General features: G+C 44.4%; 1 protein-coding gene and 1 long non-coding RNA gene across 3 annotated transcripts in view; both read right to left on the bottom strand.

Annotated features, from left to right (window-relative positions):
* Positions 1–17,995, bottom strand: part of PRKCA (protein kinase C alpha) — a 395,469-nt gene that overhangs the window by 106,922 nt on the left and 270,552 nt on the right. For both annotated transcript variants that reach the window (XM_072781076.1, XM_072781077.1), the window contains one exon: positions 15,577–15,705. In XM_072781076.1, the coding sequence (XP_072637177.1) occupies positions 15,577–15,705 (129 nt within the window). The remainder of the gene's footprint in view (positions 1–15,576; positions 15,706–17,995) is intronic.
* On the bottom strand, positions 632–8,132 carry LOC140606943 (uncharacterized). Its single transcript, XR_012009154.1, has 3 exons — positions 7,632–8,132; positions 4,176–4,505; positions 632–1,666 (listed from the first exon to the last, which is right to left on the bottom strand). It is a non-coding gene; the product is annotated as an uncharacterized lncRNA (long non-coding RNA).

The raw sequence follows: 17,995 nt of genomic DNA, 5'->3' as shown, positions 1-17,995 counted from the left end.
CCTGGGTTTCACTGAGGGAGCTTCTCTAACGTGCTGACCTTCAGACACCTGTCACACTGGGAGGCCCTGGCATCCTGCCTCCCCAACTCCCAATCGCAGGGCATCAAAGCGCTCCAGAGAGGAAGAGCTACAAAGACCCAATGACAAATGCAGTTTGCTGAAAGGAGAAGGGGAGGGGCAGGTGCAGGTGCCATTACTCAGTGCTCTCCTGACACTAGAGAAAATTGCTCCATTTGTATTTCTGGCTGCATAATTATCTCCCCCCCACCCTAGTTGATATAATGTTTCTTCTCAGAGGAATAAGAGGATACCAGAGATGAGGAGGGTAAGAACTAGAAGTTGGCAGGGCTGACCTGTCTCCACCAAGTCATTTCTCTCAAGCAGGGTCAAGCTTCAGTAACCCGGGAGGGGACTGGAAGGTACCTCTCGCCCCTCCCTCCTCCACCCCCTCCCTCTGATTACTTCCCCTTCATCCGTGCTTAAAATAGACTGAGCCGAACTGAAAATAACCTAGGAGATTAAATTAAATTAAATCAGGCCTGGCTCCAAGGCAGCTGCTAATAAAATCATAAGCATTCACATCAGTGTGGCAGACAAAGACAAAAATGTTTATTGGTTCTTTATTTTTCCCCCCTACTGAAGTAGCTGAGGCTTCAAGAGACAAAGCCAAATGAAATCAGCCTTCTATCCTCTTTATACAAGGGACTAGCTGCAGAAACCTTTGAGGCAGGTGATGAGCAGGAATTTGTTTTTGCTAGAAGCCTGAGAGAGCCTCATCTTCTGGTGGGCTTTGCTGGGCTTCCCTGCCAGGAATGCACTGGCTGAGCATCGCACAGGATGCCTGGTAGCCCGTAACAGTTCACATAGGAGGCTGTATTTCCTCCAGTTGTCACCAGTAAAGGGATGGACAGTCCCACCCCAGGGCTCTTCCCAACCCCTGCAGGATTGACGATCCTCCCAGACGTTCTTGATCACCAAAAAAAAGGGATCAGTGCTGATTCTGAGGGATGTATTTAGAGGGAGCTATTGGGGGTTCATGCAAACAAGGGACTAGTAGCTTTTGTCTCTAGAGTCTTTGGTGAAAGAGCTAAAATATAACGAGCCACCTTTTCCACCTATCTGTTGTACCACTGCAGGCCTTAATCTGAAAATACAAAGCTACAGATAAACATTAATTAAACTTGGGATGTCAGGGCTGAGAGATCTTTACCTGGAAAAGCCTCCTGTCACTTCAAAGTCACTTCAACTGCAATTAAAAAAAAAAAATCTACAAGTTCTCATATCCATTGGGATCTCTCTGACTAGGTCTAGCCATCAAGGATGACTACCCCAACGTGATCACACGTATCAAACCTAGCACGACACTAAATTAATTCTGAAAAGATTGGAGACTGGGTATCTTGGGTGTAAGGCTTTTAATCCAGTAAAATAACCAAGTTGTTTGTATAACCACCACGCCATGGTACTAAGGCAGTCACTGGTAGGAAAAACCGCCAAGTGCAGAGATTAAACAGGAAGCCAGTCCATGTTGTAGGGCCCACAAGTCAAAGACTAGCCACAGGATGAAGAGTCAGTTCCTCAGGAGGCCTCAAGAGGTAGGCATTTGAGAGCTAAGAGCTTTAGGGAACAGAGAGGGGACCCGCCATTCTGAGCATAATCACCATAGCTGAAAAACCAAGCAGGAGACACATCAATGTTCCATTTGTGGGAGAGACTAATGGTGATGATTCATGGATAACATGTACCTTGCTTTGTCTTTCCCCTGCTGAATGGAAGCCAGGTAAGCTGGCTTTTTTTTTTTTTTTTTTCCCCAGAGAGAGGCTAAGAATCCAGAGGCATTGTTAGCATATTGCCAACTAGTTCATTCCCGCAGTTGGAAATGCTCATAAAAGCAAAGCTCTGGGGGTGACAGGCACAGAGTCCTGGGACCAAGTAAATCACAGAGCCTGCAGACAAAGCTACCCGGGGGGGGGGGGGGGGGGGGGGGGGGGGGAGTCATTTCGGGCCGCGCAGTTCACAATGCAGGCTGGAGGGCTTTGTCCAGTCCCCAGGCCCTAATCAACCATCTCCACCTTCCTGGTACTTGTTCTACCTTCTAACTGGGGCCCCATTCAAAGAACACTGCTTCCTGGGGGTACCGCCATCACTAAGCCTCTTCTCCATCAGCACCATTTCCACTTGGAACCCAGTGTGTGGTTTTATAGCTTCTGAGAGGGGTGATTAATGGGCCAGGCGGCTGGACTGGACAAATAGAGCCAAATCCATTTTTCCTTTATCCTTGGCTGTTTCTGGAAACTGGCCAGGTCAGGAATGCGTTTTGTTCAAAAGGGACGTATGAGTCATATCTAACTTTTGTACAGAAGCATAGACACTGCCACTGCTCTTTAGTAACTGTGGACGTGCAACATGGTTGAAGGAAAAAGGCACCCAAGTGGAGGGCAGGAGCCTGGCTCCAGTGCCTGTTCTGAAAGCAGCTTTCTGCATAACCTGGCTGCCAGCTTCCGGTCGTGCTGCACTACTTCTCATCCTGTCTGCTTAGCACCCACCTCTCAGGTCCTGCAAAATGCCCTTCCCCCCTTGGGCCTACCCCCTTCTGTGACCCCATGCTTCAGCCATAGTCAAGGAGTCCAGGGCTGGCACATGACCCACAATGAGCCGATGAGTCCCTTCCCTGAGCCTCTGGATTGTGCCGGACATGGAGGGAGATATGAAGCAGTAAGAGGCAAAGCTGAAGAACCATCTGGGGCCATGTTTTCTGCAATGTGGGGAGAGCCCAACTAGCTTTGAAAGGGATGAAAGACAGTAGTTCACATGTAGAAGAGGGGATACAAAACCCTGTTTCCAGGGTCCCAAAGCCTTCCCACCCTTGAGTTCTAGCAGCTATCCCAGATTTCTTTCGATAATTCCTTCTTCATGAGTGGGCTGAAGTCTGGTTTTGTCCCTTACAACCCCAGACACCCTACACCAGTCATGTTCCCTCTCCAAACCTTAGTTTTTTTCACATGAAAAAAACTATGCAGAAGTTGGGCTGCATCAGTGGTTCTCAACCTGTTCCCTAGTCTCCTCATGGGTCGAAGAGGAGGGGGGACGTGGGTGCCACATCCTCTCCTTTCTAACAAGGGGAGCTCTGTTTAACGGGAATATCACTCCAAGTAAGATGTCACTGGAAGGTGTCTGCTATTCAGACTTGTCTGAAAGTTACCATGCCCAATGCTTCTCAAGCCTCATCAAGCTGGAGCCCCCAATTCTCTCAGTTCCTCGAGGGGGGCCAGGCTGGTTGGCCCTGGTGATCAGCTCTTTCTCTCTGAAATGACACTTCCAGCAGATAAACGCCAGACCTGCGGGGACCCTCGGAGTTCTTACAGTTAAGTGCCTTTGTATGAACTTGCATATGAGGAAGGCAAAACCCAGGGAGCTGAGGACAAGGTGCATGGAAGGTTAAAATCCTCAGGGTTAATATTCTCAGCTTGATACACAACTGTTCCATTCACTGAACTCTTTCCATTCTCAAAGTGCAGATTCTGGGGTGTTCCTGGGTCCTGCCTGGTAGGCACCGTAAAGGAAAAAGCAAACGAAATCTGGGATTAGGCTTTCCTTGCTGTGGCTGGAGCCCTCCTGTGGGCATAGTTATGCCATGAACAAATGCCTACAGAAAGAGTTAATGTGTCAATAAGTGACACATACTGATTCATTGAACCATATAATATAAACGTGACTGCAACAAAACTTGTCGTAGAGAAACAATCCCTAATTATTATCGAGCATTGGTTAGTGGCGGAGTTGGGAGTCAACCCCAATTGATCTGACCATAAAGCCAATAGCATAGTTTCCACTAAAACCAGATCGCTTCTCTTACCTTATAAACACAGGCTCCCTGTACCTTTTCTTCATGGAGTGTTAGTCATTTAATGTGTGCTGAGATTAGTTTCAAAAAATATAATGGGCATCCTTCAGAAGTTCAGAGTTTTCAGGCTACCAGAATCCCTGCTCTCTTAGGGGTTCAGGGTAGGGGATTGAAATAGGTTTCAGGGTCATCCAGAGTCGAGGGGATCTATGAGGATCTATTAGTAAGATCTATGAGGCTGCAAACTGTGCTGGTTAAAATGTGTAGCGCACACACTTTCTGGCCTTGTGGGCAGATGTTTACCCACAAGAGTTCTTCTGTGGGTACTCACCCAGGCAGCCCATAAAATGAGAGTGGCAATACACAGCCAAAGAACCATGTCCTGCGCACCCTTCCTTCCGGCAGTGGTTGGCTGCAGGCAGAGTGACTTAAGCAGAAGGAGATGTCAGTGTGGTATTTGCCAGAACAAGAGTCCTCCTCCGCCACCTTCCCACTGGGTGTCCAGGAGAGTAGGCATTTCTTTCGATTACATCCCCTGCCTCCAGTGGGTCGAAGCTGGTGAAGCGACACTTTCTTCAATGCAACTCTCTCCAAATTCAGCACCCCCACCTTGAACACTTTTATAGGAAGTTTGCCTTGCATCTGTTCTTGTTTCATTATTCTAGGGGAAAAAAATGCTTGACTTGGTTTTAAAAGGGACCCTGACTGTCTTTAATTAACCACAAACTTTGCATTAATTACCAAGGAAAATGGGTGGTGAAAGTACAGCTACTGTTCTCAGCAAAGTCCTCTGTGGGGGGGGCAGTCTGGTGCAGGGCTTCCGCAGGTGGCCATTCCCTGCCTTATTCAAATAGGGATATTTTAGAAGAACCTCAGGAGCTAACTACTATTTTCTCAGGGAATCTGCATTCTTTCCAAGTGGAAATGCCTAGAAGCTGAGATGAACACAGCCTGATGTTTCTCAGCACCATTTTGGGGCTAATAACCAGAGCAGGTGTATACCCATGAACTGGAGATTCCTTTCAAAACATTTGAAAAAGAATGCTTGTGGGATATAGGAGCAGCTTAGTGTTGGAAGGGACCAAAAGGCAGCATCCACTCACCTAGCTTTTTAGGGGACTACTCTAATCCATTCATGAAGATGAAATGGATCAAAGGAGGAAAAACCTCTGCATTTATTTTGGAACATTTCCACTGGTAAACAAAGTGAACACTGAATGTTCAAGTTTTCCAACCTTTGGGTAGGGTGGTGGGAGAAATCCAAAGGGGCATTTATCTGCTATTGTCTCTTCCAGCCTGACCCCCTTAACATCTCCTCTCCCCATCAAAGATTTTAAAAAAAAAAAAAAAAAGAAAGAAAGAAATTTCCATGATGTGATTAAAAAGACATCATTTGCAAGCTTCTGAGAGATTCTTCACTTGGCAAATGCATTTACTTTCTAGAAGATCAAGTTCCTTGCAATAATTTCATGGCAATTAATCTTTTGCTTAAATGATAATCCTATAATTAGAAGCAATTAAAATCCTGCACAAGAATGACCCACTCAGTCAAGGTCAACGTCCCTGTATGCTAATGGCGTCATCTTGAAAGAGGTCCCAGAAATATTTCTCTTTTTATTCCCCCCCCCCCCGCCCGCCCAGGAATGTGGGTGTTCAAAGTCCATGGATTTTCATGGCAGGAACCATTGATGCCAAAGTGGATAGATGACTGAGGTCCCTGTCAAAGAGGCTAGGGGCTTAAGATCATCTTAAGCAGGAGAGCAGGAGACACAGAAGCCATGTCACTTTGAGCTTGGATACCAGGGTATTTTAAGACAAAGGCACACACTGCATTAAGAAAACACCACACGGCTTTTGCCCTTTGCCCCAGTCTTGTTGCCTCCCACAACATCCAGTGACTAAGCAGCCAGCATGGAAAGCTGTGTCTAAACCACTGCGCAGAGAACCGTGCAGGAATGACAACATGGGGGAGGGCAGGCCGCTAGTTAGTACACACTTAACACTTAGCTCTGCCTCTGACAGGCCAGGATGAGGTACCACGGTCAGGATGTAAATAAGGACATGCTTCTTTTGAGAGGATAGACCTCTTTCCTCTTTCTTGGCTGATATGTGTTTCTCTGAAGGATCCCAGAAGTCACGTGGCTTCATGAATTAGGCAAAAAATAGAATAATTTTAGCTTGATCCAGACACAGGGCCAAAATGGGAAGAGTTGCTTGGATCTGGGATGTAAAGCACGGTATAAAGCCAAGTGAATTTTTAAATTCTGTGCCTACTGAAGACTTCTATAGTCATCACCCACTCAGCAAACACACAGTAGGGTACAAATTTGAGGTACTGGGCTGGATACAAGAGGTAAGATGCCATTTCTGTCCTCAAATGGCTAATGGTCTGCTGGAGGGAGATTAACATGCAGATGAACATAAGTGAAATCACATTATGAACGTTATAAAGGACATGAGAGAAAAGTGGTTGATCTTAGGCAAGCTATAAAATGTGAGGAGAGGCTTCATAAAGGTATCTGGAGCAGAGTGTTAAGATGTTCCCAAGGGAAGGGACACAGCATAAACAAAAGTGAGGAGGTAGGAAACAACCTGCCTACCGGGCAGACAGCACACAGCACATAGCTTGCTCTACCATTGGGACACTGAGTGTCAAGGGATGGGGGCCACTGGGAATCAGACTGGGGAGGCAGGACATCTGACGTTTAGGAATATCCCATCAAGGAAGATGACAGAAGAAATAAATCCCTTGAAGACATGCCAAGAAGCTATCACCTAGAAGCGTACACATCTGAACGGGGCAACACACGGGTGCTCTTCTATCATTTTTAGCTTAGAGACCATGCCTGTTTTCTTTTGCAAATTCTTTTGCAAATGTTAAGCAGCAGCAAACTCAAGGCAGCTGATTGCCGGAGATGGGTTCTTCCAGGACTGTGGGAATGGGAGATGAGGATGGGTCTGCAATGAGAAAGAACCAGAGCCAACAAGGAAAAGCCAGTGATGGCAGGGTGAGAAAGGACGGAGCCAGGACCCATGTCTGGCCAACTCATGTGCCCTCGGAACATGTCTGGAGGAGGTATTTGTTTCCATCCTTCTTTGCCCATTTTAATTTTTTTTCCGCCAGAGTCCCTGCTGCCATGTTTATTTCTAGCCATTTTCTAAGCCCTGAGAGATAGAGGCTGGGGGAAATGATGACAGACCCTCACTTGCAATGATGCCAACAGCACTGCAGTAATTACAGGGGCCACAGGACCAGCACAGAGTAGTCTCACCTGTTAATTGTAGGACAGAAACACGAGGTTGCAAACCTCACACTGGTATGGGCCACGTCTGTGCTAGCACACAATCTTCCCTCGGCAGGGCTGGGGGTCAGCAGCGTGAGAGAGTGGGAGGCACGTGCCTGGGTGCTGGGCAGGAGCATCCTCCAGTTAGCAGCTGTGTGACCTTGGGCAGGCCTGGGAGCTCTTCCAGACTGTTCTTTCATTACAGAATGACAATAATGATAGCACTTTTCTCGAAGGGTTGTTGTGATGAACATACAGATCATCACAACATAATATATAGAATTAACATATAGAAAGGCTTCCAAACAGGGTCTGGTACATGGAAGGTACTTACAGCGGCTTTTCTGGTTTGCTCTCCTGACCCCTTTTCCACATTTCCTACTTGTGTTTGGACTGGCTGGCAGTCCCCTAGCATCCCCAGAAATATTTCTCTTTTTATTCACCCCCCCCCTCCCAGGAATGGGAGCATAGCATCCCCACTGGGAGCACTGATGTTGGCTTACCTGGGGGCTTCCTACAAGCTGAGTGTCATCTCTATAGACAGCAACAGAATGTTCCAACTTATCACTGCTCAAAGTTCTGGAAGGTTGGTTTAAACAATTTCAAACCCACAGTGGAATTGAAAGAACAGTACATTGAACAGCTATATATCCTTCACCTAGATTCACTATCTATCTAAATCTACTTTTAGATTTGCTATTTATTAACATTTTGCCACACATATTTTCTGTGTATGCACCTACACATATTTTCAGCTTTTTGCTTTGTTTTTTGTTTTTATGGAGTCATTTGTAGATGAGGTACAGACATCACCATTATCTTCCAGAAACTTCACAGATACAAACATATTACCTAAAATATTGCCCAGATCCACAACCCATCCCAACCCTCACTGTCACCCAAAGTCCTCTATAGTTGTCTTTTGAGATCCAGGGTCTAATCAAGTGTTACAGATTGCCATTGGTTGCCATGACTCCAGGTTCCTTTACTCAAAACCGTCCCCTTGACTGTTTGTTTCTTGGGATATTGGCGTTTTTGAACAGTCCAGACTGGTTAACGAGCAGAATGTCCCAATATCTGGACTTATCTGCTTCCCCCTCCCCTCTCATAATTAGATTCAGGTTATAAAATTTTGGCAAAATAAATAAATAAATAAATAAAATTTTGGCAAACACACTTGATAGGCAATACCATGTACCTTCTTATTACATCACAATAGGTATTACCCTTTTAGTCTGTGGTATGGGGGAGGCTGAGTTTGGTTATTCAGTTAAGGCAGCCTACTTATATCAAATGGAGAACAGAACTTCATAGGAAAATGTTCAATCCAAGTGACAGTATTCTGACTCTACCTTTAGTGGGATATCATCCAAGGATTTTTTTAGAACAGCAATAAAATCTTGAACTTTATGGAGTAGATTGGGGTTATTGGTCTGTGAATTCTAAAATTTTGCTGCATGTAATGTGAGGCAGAGCAAATAAGTACACTTATTGAAATCATCAAGAACCAGAGATCTACATAGGGAGGAGGAGGAATGAATAAGGACCAGGGAAATGTAAGGAAGAACCCTGAGCTGCAATCAGAACCAGAAACACTAGTGTGGAGTCATTACCTCTGTCTACTGCAGGAGCTGAGAAATAGTAATGTCCCAGGAGCAATGAGCACCCTAGCACACAGACCTTGGATTTTTATTTCCCAGGTAAAAAAAAAAAAAAAAGATACCCAGAGTCACTCAGAGATATTAAGTACAAGGTGGGCTCTTCTGTTCTAGAAAGAAAGGAAGTGCTAAAAAAAAAAAAAAAAAAAAAAAAAAAAAGCCTGATGGGTTATGTCAAAAGGACACAGAGCCAGTTTGAAGGGGCTCCCACTGGCTATATTTTGAACAATTTGAACACAAAAAATTGAAAGAACTTGTGAGCCCAAATTGCTATTTTAAAAAATGCAGGGGAGGGGTGTCTGGGTGGCTCAGTCAGTTAAACATCCAACTCTTGATTTCAGCTCAGGTCTTGAGCTCAGGGTCATGAGTTCAAGTCCCGTGTTGGGCTCCCCACTGGGTGTGGAGCCTATTTAAAAAAATAAATGTAGGGGAGAGGTAAAGGAAAAGCTTGCCTTTCAGACGAATGCCAGCAAATGATCACAGAAGGAATTACAGAATTAGAAAGTCATCATTGTGCAACCATCAATGTAATAGCTGATTACAGCTCATCCACGGATGCTGAAACCACTGGGTGGAAGGCTGCTGGTCTCCAGCTATGACACACCCAGATTCCTTAATTTATAAACAGAAAAGGGTCCCTTTGTCGTGGAGGGATCTGATGAAAATACCTGAACTAGGTATCACCAATAATGGACAATCTGGGTATACTTGAGGGTAATCAGCTTCTTGTTGGCCTCCCTTCTCTATCCCAACCCACAGACCAGCTACCTCAGCTGCATCACCTTCCATGTGCCTGAGCTGGATCCAAATCCCACAGCCAAGATTTTATTTCATGGAAATTACCTCTGAGTAATACCTTTTCCTTCAAGCAATAAGCTCGGTCCAACTCCTAGCTGGCAGCCCCACACTGGGATTATTATATTCCACAAGCTTGACTGTCATTGGGAAAAGCATCCCTACAAAGCTTTCAGGCAACTAGTGGGGTACCTGCTTTGCGCCCTTTCCCAGCATTGACAAAGAAAAGTCAAGGGTCACTGTGAACCTCAGGGGGACATCTGGAGTTCAGGCTATCAGATCAATGCTCTGTCCTTGAAAACACAGCCACCTGGAACTTGAAATCCTCGTTTGAAAAGGAAATATTTAGAGCCTGTACTACACGACCCCTAAGAACTGTGCAATCTGTACACTGTGATGACTCTAGCCCTGATGCCTTAAAAACAGAAAGAAATTGCCCTCCAGCTCTCCCCACCTCACACTCCAGATTCCCCAAATCCTAGACTATGTGAGCTTCCCAAACACACCACGCCCTTCCATGGCTCTGCATCTTTATCTGAAACGTGCTCCCGGCTTCACTGTCACTTGCTACACATGGAGCCCTCAGCAGCTTCTGCAGGGCAGGTGAGGCACTGCTCTCCCCATTTCCCACTCCACTTAAAGGCAGGTGCACCCGCTCATTCTTTATTATGTCTCAATCCCCCCCCCCCCCACCTTCCCAAGACCACACATTCCACAGTAAGGACCATGTCTTAATTATCTTTGCTTCCTTGGCGCCTTGAGAGGCCCTGACACATGCTCAATAAATGTATAATGAATGGGTGAATCAACAATTGTTCCCCAAAGCTGAGTCGCACTGCTTTGACTCTGACAGGCCTCTAGGCCCAGAAGAGGGAAGAACACATACAGGGAGTGTTATTGCTTCATCACAATACCATGACGACAAGTCTCGATGGCTGCAGTGGTGACACAGGGGCACTGAACTGCAAACTGCCCTAGAAGGCAGACTGAGCAGGATGTGACTGGTCGTTGCAAGGAGCCTCAGCTCCTGTCCCAAGCCCTCCCCTCCTCCCGGAACTTGCTGGAGAACTTCGATCTCCACGCCAAATTAACCACCCCGAGTATTTGAGAAAATGAGACTCTTCTGCAGAATAATCTATTTGTGGGAGACATGTGTTCCTGGAGCAGCTGTAAAGAATGATATTTTTTCCATTTACTTACAACATTAAATTGAAAATTTGTTCCCACGAGGGATTTTTTTTTTTACCACTCCTCCAAAAAACCAAATAAAAAAAGCACACAGGAATGTAGAAAACCTATTAAAATCGCATATTGGAAGAAATAAAAATGACGCTGTTCAGATAACATCAGCACCACTGCCCAAAGGCAAAAAATAAAAATATATCACCAAAGCGGAGGCCTTTCCCATAAATACCACACCGATCTAGAAAGGAAACTCATCTCTGATTTCAAAAGGCTGATTTCTGTCCCAAAGCAGGAATCTTGGGAGTTTCTTTTTTATTTTGGGAATTATTTTCAATTTAAGTGATTCTGCATAGGTAAAATGGAGATGAACTAATCTAACCATCAGCACAGCTGCTCAGGGGTTAAATGCATTTTCCAACTTATCACTTGCATTTGGACATAAGCTCTGCTTGTTACGGTTCACTCTTTATGCCTGCATTCTTATTAAAGCCAGGCTGATGCCGCCATTCCATCTGGGTCCTTCACTGGAACTCTGCTCCCTCTGCCTCACAAATACTCGCCCCTCTCCATGGCATACCATTTAGCACCCACATAATCAAGCATTTAATTTTGCATGCACTTGGATTGGCTATTAATTCCTTCATGAGTTACTTTTTTTCCTCCCCTGGTTTTAAGTCTCACATTGGGACCTTCTGTACCTTCAAAGAAACTGTGGGGTGCCGAATATGGGTTTGGTGAATACATACAGGTTTGCTATTTATTCAAAAAGAGTCTCTTTAATTAATACGAGAGAATTAGGAGGTTCGCAGCCTCTGGGCTGAAAGCAAGGGGCTGGGCGTCACTCAAGCTCCAACACCAATGCTTTCTTTCTTTTTTTTTCAACACCAATGCTTTCTACCTTAGAACTCGGAACAATGTCTTCCTTTCTTTCTCTTAACCCATTTGCATATCTCAAAATTGAGGCTAATAATAGCACTTTATGGCATTGTTTGAAGGGTCAAAGAAACAAGGAATAGAAAGCACTTAGCAGAAAGAAAGGTCCAGTCTTATAAACACAGTACATCCATACCAAGTACTACTTGGTAGCTACTGTTATTTAAAATATGTGTCAAGACAAATTTGTGCCTGAACCATTGTGTTAGGAGGTTTGGCAGATAATGCAGGAGGAGGAGCCATCACTGGCAGCTTCTGCTCCAAAGGGGCTTTGCTTTGTATCCTTGGCAGTCTTTTCATACTGGATTAAGAGAAGTCTGATGTCTTCTCTTTGCCTCTTTAAAATAATTTCCAGTGACGAACTATAGGTACGCAGGTATCTTTAAAAAAAAAAACAAATCTATCAGATACTATTAAAAATGTGTCTACTTTGAGGGGTGCCTGGGTGGCTTAGTTGGTTAAGTGCCTGCCTCCGGCTCAGGTCATGATCCTTGGGTCCTGGGATGGAGCCCTGCATCAAATTCCCTGCTCCGCAGGGGTCTGCCCCTTCCCACACCCCAGTTCCTGCTCTCTTCTTCTCTCTTCTCTCTCTAATAAATATATAAAATATTTTAAAAATAAAGTAAATAACAATGTGTCTACTTTGATACTTACCCTATGGTTCTAGAAGAATATCAATACTGAGGGGCAGGAGAATTGGGTGAAGGGAACCCTATACTACTTCCGATTTTTTTTTTTTTTTTTTTTTGCATTTGGATCATAAGCTCTATTTGTTATGGTTTATTATTTATATTTGTGTTCTCACTACATCAAAGTTAATTCTGATTCTGAAAATCTACTACATTCAAAGTTCTAATTTAGATAGATGATTATCCAATAGTTACCATCTTGAGTTTGGCTTTCCATGCTTAGGATGAAATTTTCTTCACACAAATAACAACCATATTTAAAAAAATAGTTTTGCTATGGACTGAATTATGTATCCTCCCTGAATTCATATGTTGAACCCCTAACCCCTAAAGTGATGGGAACCCCTGGCCCCTTGAATAGGGGGCTGTGGGGAAATAGTTGAGTCATTACAGTGAGGCTCCCCTCATGATGGGTTTAGTGCTCTTATAAGAAGATACACCAAAGAGCTTGCTTCCTCTCTTTTTCCATCCCCCAAGTGAAGACACAGCCAGACAATCATCTACAAACCAAAAAGGAGTCCTCACCAGGAATCAAATCAGAGCACCTTCATCCTAGACTTTCCAGCTTCCAGAACTGTGATCAATAAAATGTGTTTCTGCCACCCAGTCTATAGTATTTTTGATAGCAGCCAGAACTAAGACAAGATACCAATTCTTATCAATACTATCATTGAAATACCTTATATCTCTACTCGTAGCAATTACTCACTTAATGATTAATTTTACCAACTGCTTGACTTTGGGCCAGTCATGTAATTTCTCTGTGCCTTCATCTCTAAGTAAGGATAATAAAGTAATATTCCACATAGGTTTACAGAAGTTAACTAGGCGACATGCTCAGAAAGTGCCCTTTCTGTGGAGGCCACTCATGTTGGCTGCTGTTGCTACTGTTATTAAACTCTTGCTGGACTCATATTCCTAGAGCAGAGCTGTATCTATGCAAAAACACTTTAGACTAATTCTCAAGAGACTTGACCTAGATTTTTATCATAAGTTATGCTCACTGGCTTTCACATGTTAAAAATCTATATCTAACTCAGTGAAGGGTGTGGTCTCCTAGGAGGATTCTATGGCTTGAATCAAGTTAGGCTCTTGGCAATGGTGAGGCAATGAGCATGTGAGCTCTGGGACAACACTCCTTGCTGGGCCTGCATGATGAGACCCGATCTTCCTCCTCTGTGTACCATGTGCCACCCTGGCCGAGGCATCTGTGACCCTCTGTGCAGTTTTATACATGTGTAAGCTTCTCGAGGCTCAGAGAAGACAGTAGAAAACTCAAGCAGCACTGTATGGTTGCTGCTTTTATTACAAGAGAAAGCATGGGGCAGGTCCAGTATGCAGTGTGCTCTGCTGTATTCAGAAACAAAATGAATGAGAGCTGAATGTTTAAAAACTGCCGGGGCATTCTTGCCTCACAGTGAGCCATGCACTTCACAATTAAGCTCTGACGGGTCACCTGTAATGTTTCTTATATTGCCAACAGCAGTGGCTTTATAAAGCTAAAGAAAAACAGTGCAGTGTTTAGCCAATAGGTGTTCTAACTTTAGGCTCCAAATCCCTTACCACCTACTGCTTTCTGATCATTTTCTCTTAAGCTGCATGGTCCCTGCCCCCAATATAGGATTCTGGCAAGGTGGGAGCCTCAGTAGAAAGAGAACAAGTATAAGGCTGTGGTGGGACAGACATTCTCAGGGCCCCGGAGGAGCCCTGCTTCCTCTGGTACCCACAAGGGAGGCCCTGGCTTCCAGCTTGGAGGACAGAGTGGACCCCACCACCAGTGTCAGTCTTGTGAAAGGGAAATGTAGGTGAGCCCCACAGGGAAGGATGCAGAAGCAAAGGTCTGGGGAAATGAACTTCCCTGAAACCAAAAAGTCAAAATGCATTCTGTGTCTATGACAGGGATTCTATTCACAATTCACTCTTGAACATGAGCTAGACTTGTTTCACAAGGTTACCCAGAGGCAAAGGGTGTTGATCCTTTTTTAGCAACACCTCAAAATCCTTTGATTTTCTCTAAATTCTTACCAGGGTGGGGAGGTGGTGGGAGGTGGGGGGAATAATGTCACCCCCCCCCCAGCTTAAATAGATCCTGCTCATCCTTTTTCCTTAATATTTTATGTTATTTGCCAATACATAACAATAAAGTCTTCCCATGTGTTTGACAGCTTAAAATTTCTAAATACAAATGGAAACCTAATACCTTTATTCAATGAAAACAAATGCTCTTGTCAAAGGAAACAGAGTATGTGGTAGCACATGATGGAACCCCAAGAGCTAAGGAACAAGACTGACTGACAATGGGCCGTAAAACCATAAATTGACAAGAGTGGATCATGGCACAGATATGCCAAGTATCTCAGGACACACGATGTGTCCCGGGCCAACAAGTCTCTTGGACAACTGGACAGAGTGTGCTGATCTAGCGAGAGTGGATTTGGTGGGAAAACCAAAGGAAAGGCCATGCTATGGCACAGCCCACAGAGCCACAGCCCCGGGGAAGGAGTGTTCTGGCCTGTGGACAGGGAACTCTGGTCTCACGACTGCACTGTTTATAGGAGGTGTATTTGGTGTGATAGTTAAAAGCATAGGATCTGGAGTGGAAATGCTGCTTTTCCAACTGGCTCCTCCATGCTCTATGACATTCCAAATTTCTGATCTCTCTATGCTTCCGTTTCCTCTTCTGGAAAATGAGGCTAACAACTGGGTAGCTGGGAGGACTAAACAAATTATCTATGGCTAAGTTCTTAGCACTGTGCCTACCACAGAGGAAGCATAACTCGATAAGCTGATGGCTAGTTACTGTCAGTGTCATCATTAGGATGGGCTGATCAGGTCACCACAGCCTGACGCCAACACGTCTGGCCATCCCTCCACCTCCCTCTGCCCTAGCCGACTCCCTTCAACAGCATTTTGTTTAATTGGCTTCCCTGCTCCCCTGTCACCAGGGGACAACACGTTGGCCATGCTGTCAGAGTACCTCAACCCACAAGGCAGTTGTGACTCTGTATGGCATTTGAGTAGCTGGGAAGTTGGCGTACTGAGCAGTCTCTGGGGAGATGTGTTAATGGCAAATCAATGGCTCTGAGTCTGACCGGCTCCGAGGCAATGATGCCTTGGGGTCAACCTGACCTTGACTCGAACGCCGCTGGAGAAGCTGCGCGCTTCACGCATCCACAAGCATGTCTTACCAGTGACATGGAGCTTCTCATCAGTGACCTCAGCCTTCAGGTAGATCCGGCCCCTCTTCTCCGTGTGGTCCATCCCGCAGAGGCTGGGGACATTTATTACACACTGCTTGTGCACGTTCATATCACAGGCTGTGAATCATGAAAGCAAAGGGTAAGGCTGCGCATATGGGCTCAAGCCCTCACTTCCTCCGTGTTTTGGTGTCTGAGCACAAGTGAAAATGAGCTACCCTCTAACTCGATACTTTGCTATCATGTTTTTGGTGACACGAAGAACTGTTAGCAGATGTTCCCTATAACAGAGGCTTCATGTGAATGACAATATCCTTAAAATACCCATGCCATATTTGTCCAGTCTTAACTGAAGCAAAATTCCCCTGCTTGCTCTTCTGTGACTGCTTCAAATATTTAACACTCTACAGAATTCACACAGGTAAATGCATACAGAGCACAGGCTAATTAATATTTCATGTATGCAGAGGCAAATTACATGCAAATTTTAAACAGAGGATTTTTTTTTTTTTTTGCCAAAGAATTTCTTATGCCCCTCTGAGCTTACCATTCAGGGAGATTGAGAATCTGTGGAGCGAGTACAGGAAATTGATAAAATTTCTTTCCTTAGTTAACTCTGTATTTTCAAGAAGGCTTAAGTACATTGCTCTTTTTTGTCTTTTTTTTTTTTTTTTTAGGAACTTGTATTTTAGATTTTAAACCTGTCTTCAAATATTTAAATATTATTCTAAGTAAAACAAATACACGCCTGGCATGATAAGCCATTCCTTACCAGCTGACACTATGTGGGTGAGACAGAGAGGAATAAAAAGATCAGTCTCGGTGCAATGAACCAAAGAAACCCTGAAAAGAATCCTGTGTGCTGAACACAAACAGAAGACTCTGTGTAGGTGTTCCAGCTCTATTGTCCTTGTACCTTCAGGCTTCCCAAAGAAGCGATGGCCACTGGAATCCTCACATACCCTGGACAGGATGTCATAAAGGCTCTTCTGTAGCCTTCAGGGTGGAGCCTTCAGGCTCATTTCATTTTGAGTGCTTAACATGGTGAAGTAAATGGCAAAACACATGGCAAATAACGTATATTTGCCATGATTCAATACGGAAAACAGGCTAATGGACACAATGAGGAAACAATGAGCTGATTAACAAATGTGGATTCTCTTTAGGTTTCTATTTCCAAAGCTAACTGTTCAAAATCATGCACCTCGACGCAGCCAATATAAAAGCTTCTTGACAAGGTGTGCTATTGACAGGACTTGTGTCAACCAACTCCCATCTTTGAGTGCCTGGGCAGAATTGCAACTTCAAAGAAATTAATGCCAGCCTCTCTGCAAAGGGGGAGCATGGGAGGTGAAAGTGCCCTGGGTTGTATTCATGTCTCGGCTCTACCATTAGCAGCTTTTAGATCTTGGGAAGCTCAAGAGCTCTCTCTGATTCCATTTCCTGCTCTGTGAATTAAGAGGCTGGTCTGGACAAGTGGTTGCTAACGTCTTTCCCCTACCAGGCAGAGCTGTATACAATATTCTAACCCTGCGATGTGTGAAGGCATAGGGACAGGTTTCTTCTCTGCAGAAGTTAAAGTTGGGGTGCTGGTGCAAATCTGCTTATCTGCTTCCCTGGAGGAAGGAGCATGGACAGAAGCTCTACAACTCCGAAGAAGAGAGCTTAAAACAAAATAAGACAAAACAAAAAGCATTGGTCCAGGTCAGTGGTTTTCAAAATATTTTTGGTAATGGAATCCATTTTTCAAACAAAATCCTAAGCGGAATCCTAACATATAAACCAGATGAGTGTTAACTTCATCAGCAAAAACTTAGTTAATAAATTCAAATTTATACCATTTATTACAAAGACATTCATGGATAACCAATAAAGCCCTCTGATCCAAACAAAATTTTGAAACCAGCTGTCTCAGTTCTGCCCTGACAGCGCACTTACTTCTGTATTTTGCTAAAGTCGTATAGATCCGTGATGGGAGAGTATGTAGAAATGGTAAACACTATTCAATGACATACAACCTAATAGACTCTTGGGTTAAGTGGATGTGACAGGAGAAACGTGATTGCGTGGTCTGCCCAATGAGTGAAGCTGGCAATGATGTCTCCACTGTCGCCTCCAACTTGTCAAGCTTGAGTGTGTAACACATTCCAGAGTTCGCTTCTGTTCCATGGTTTTAAAACAGTTAAAAGTGTATTTACAAATGCACTTAGGATTCACACTTGCAGAAGCCCTGGAAATCATGTCTTTGGAATCCGAAGGGTTTCTCAAAACATAGAAAACGACTGGCCTGGATCATCACAAACGTTTTGTTTAGTCTATTAAATATGACAGCTTTCTAAGGTGAAGAACCTCTGTGTGCTGAGAAGCTAACCATCTACTCTGTAATGTTCATCTAATCTTGATTTTTATA

This window comes from Canis lupus, chromosome 16 (genome assembly GCF_048164855.1).
Source record: "Canis lupus baileyi chromosome 16, mCanLup2.hap1, whole genome shotgun sequence".
NCBI lineage: Eukaryota > Metazoa > Chordata > Mammalia > Carnivora > Canidae > Canis > Canis lupus.
Note: the sequence above shows the minus strand (reverse complement) of the source record. Positions and strands in the feature narration are given on the sequence as shown.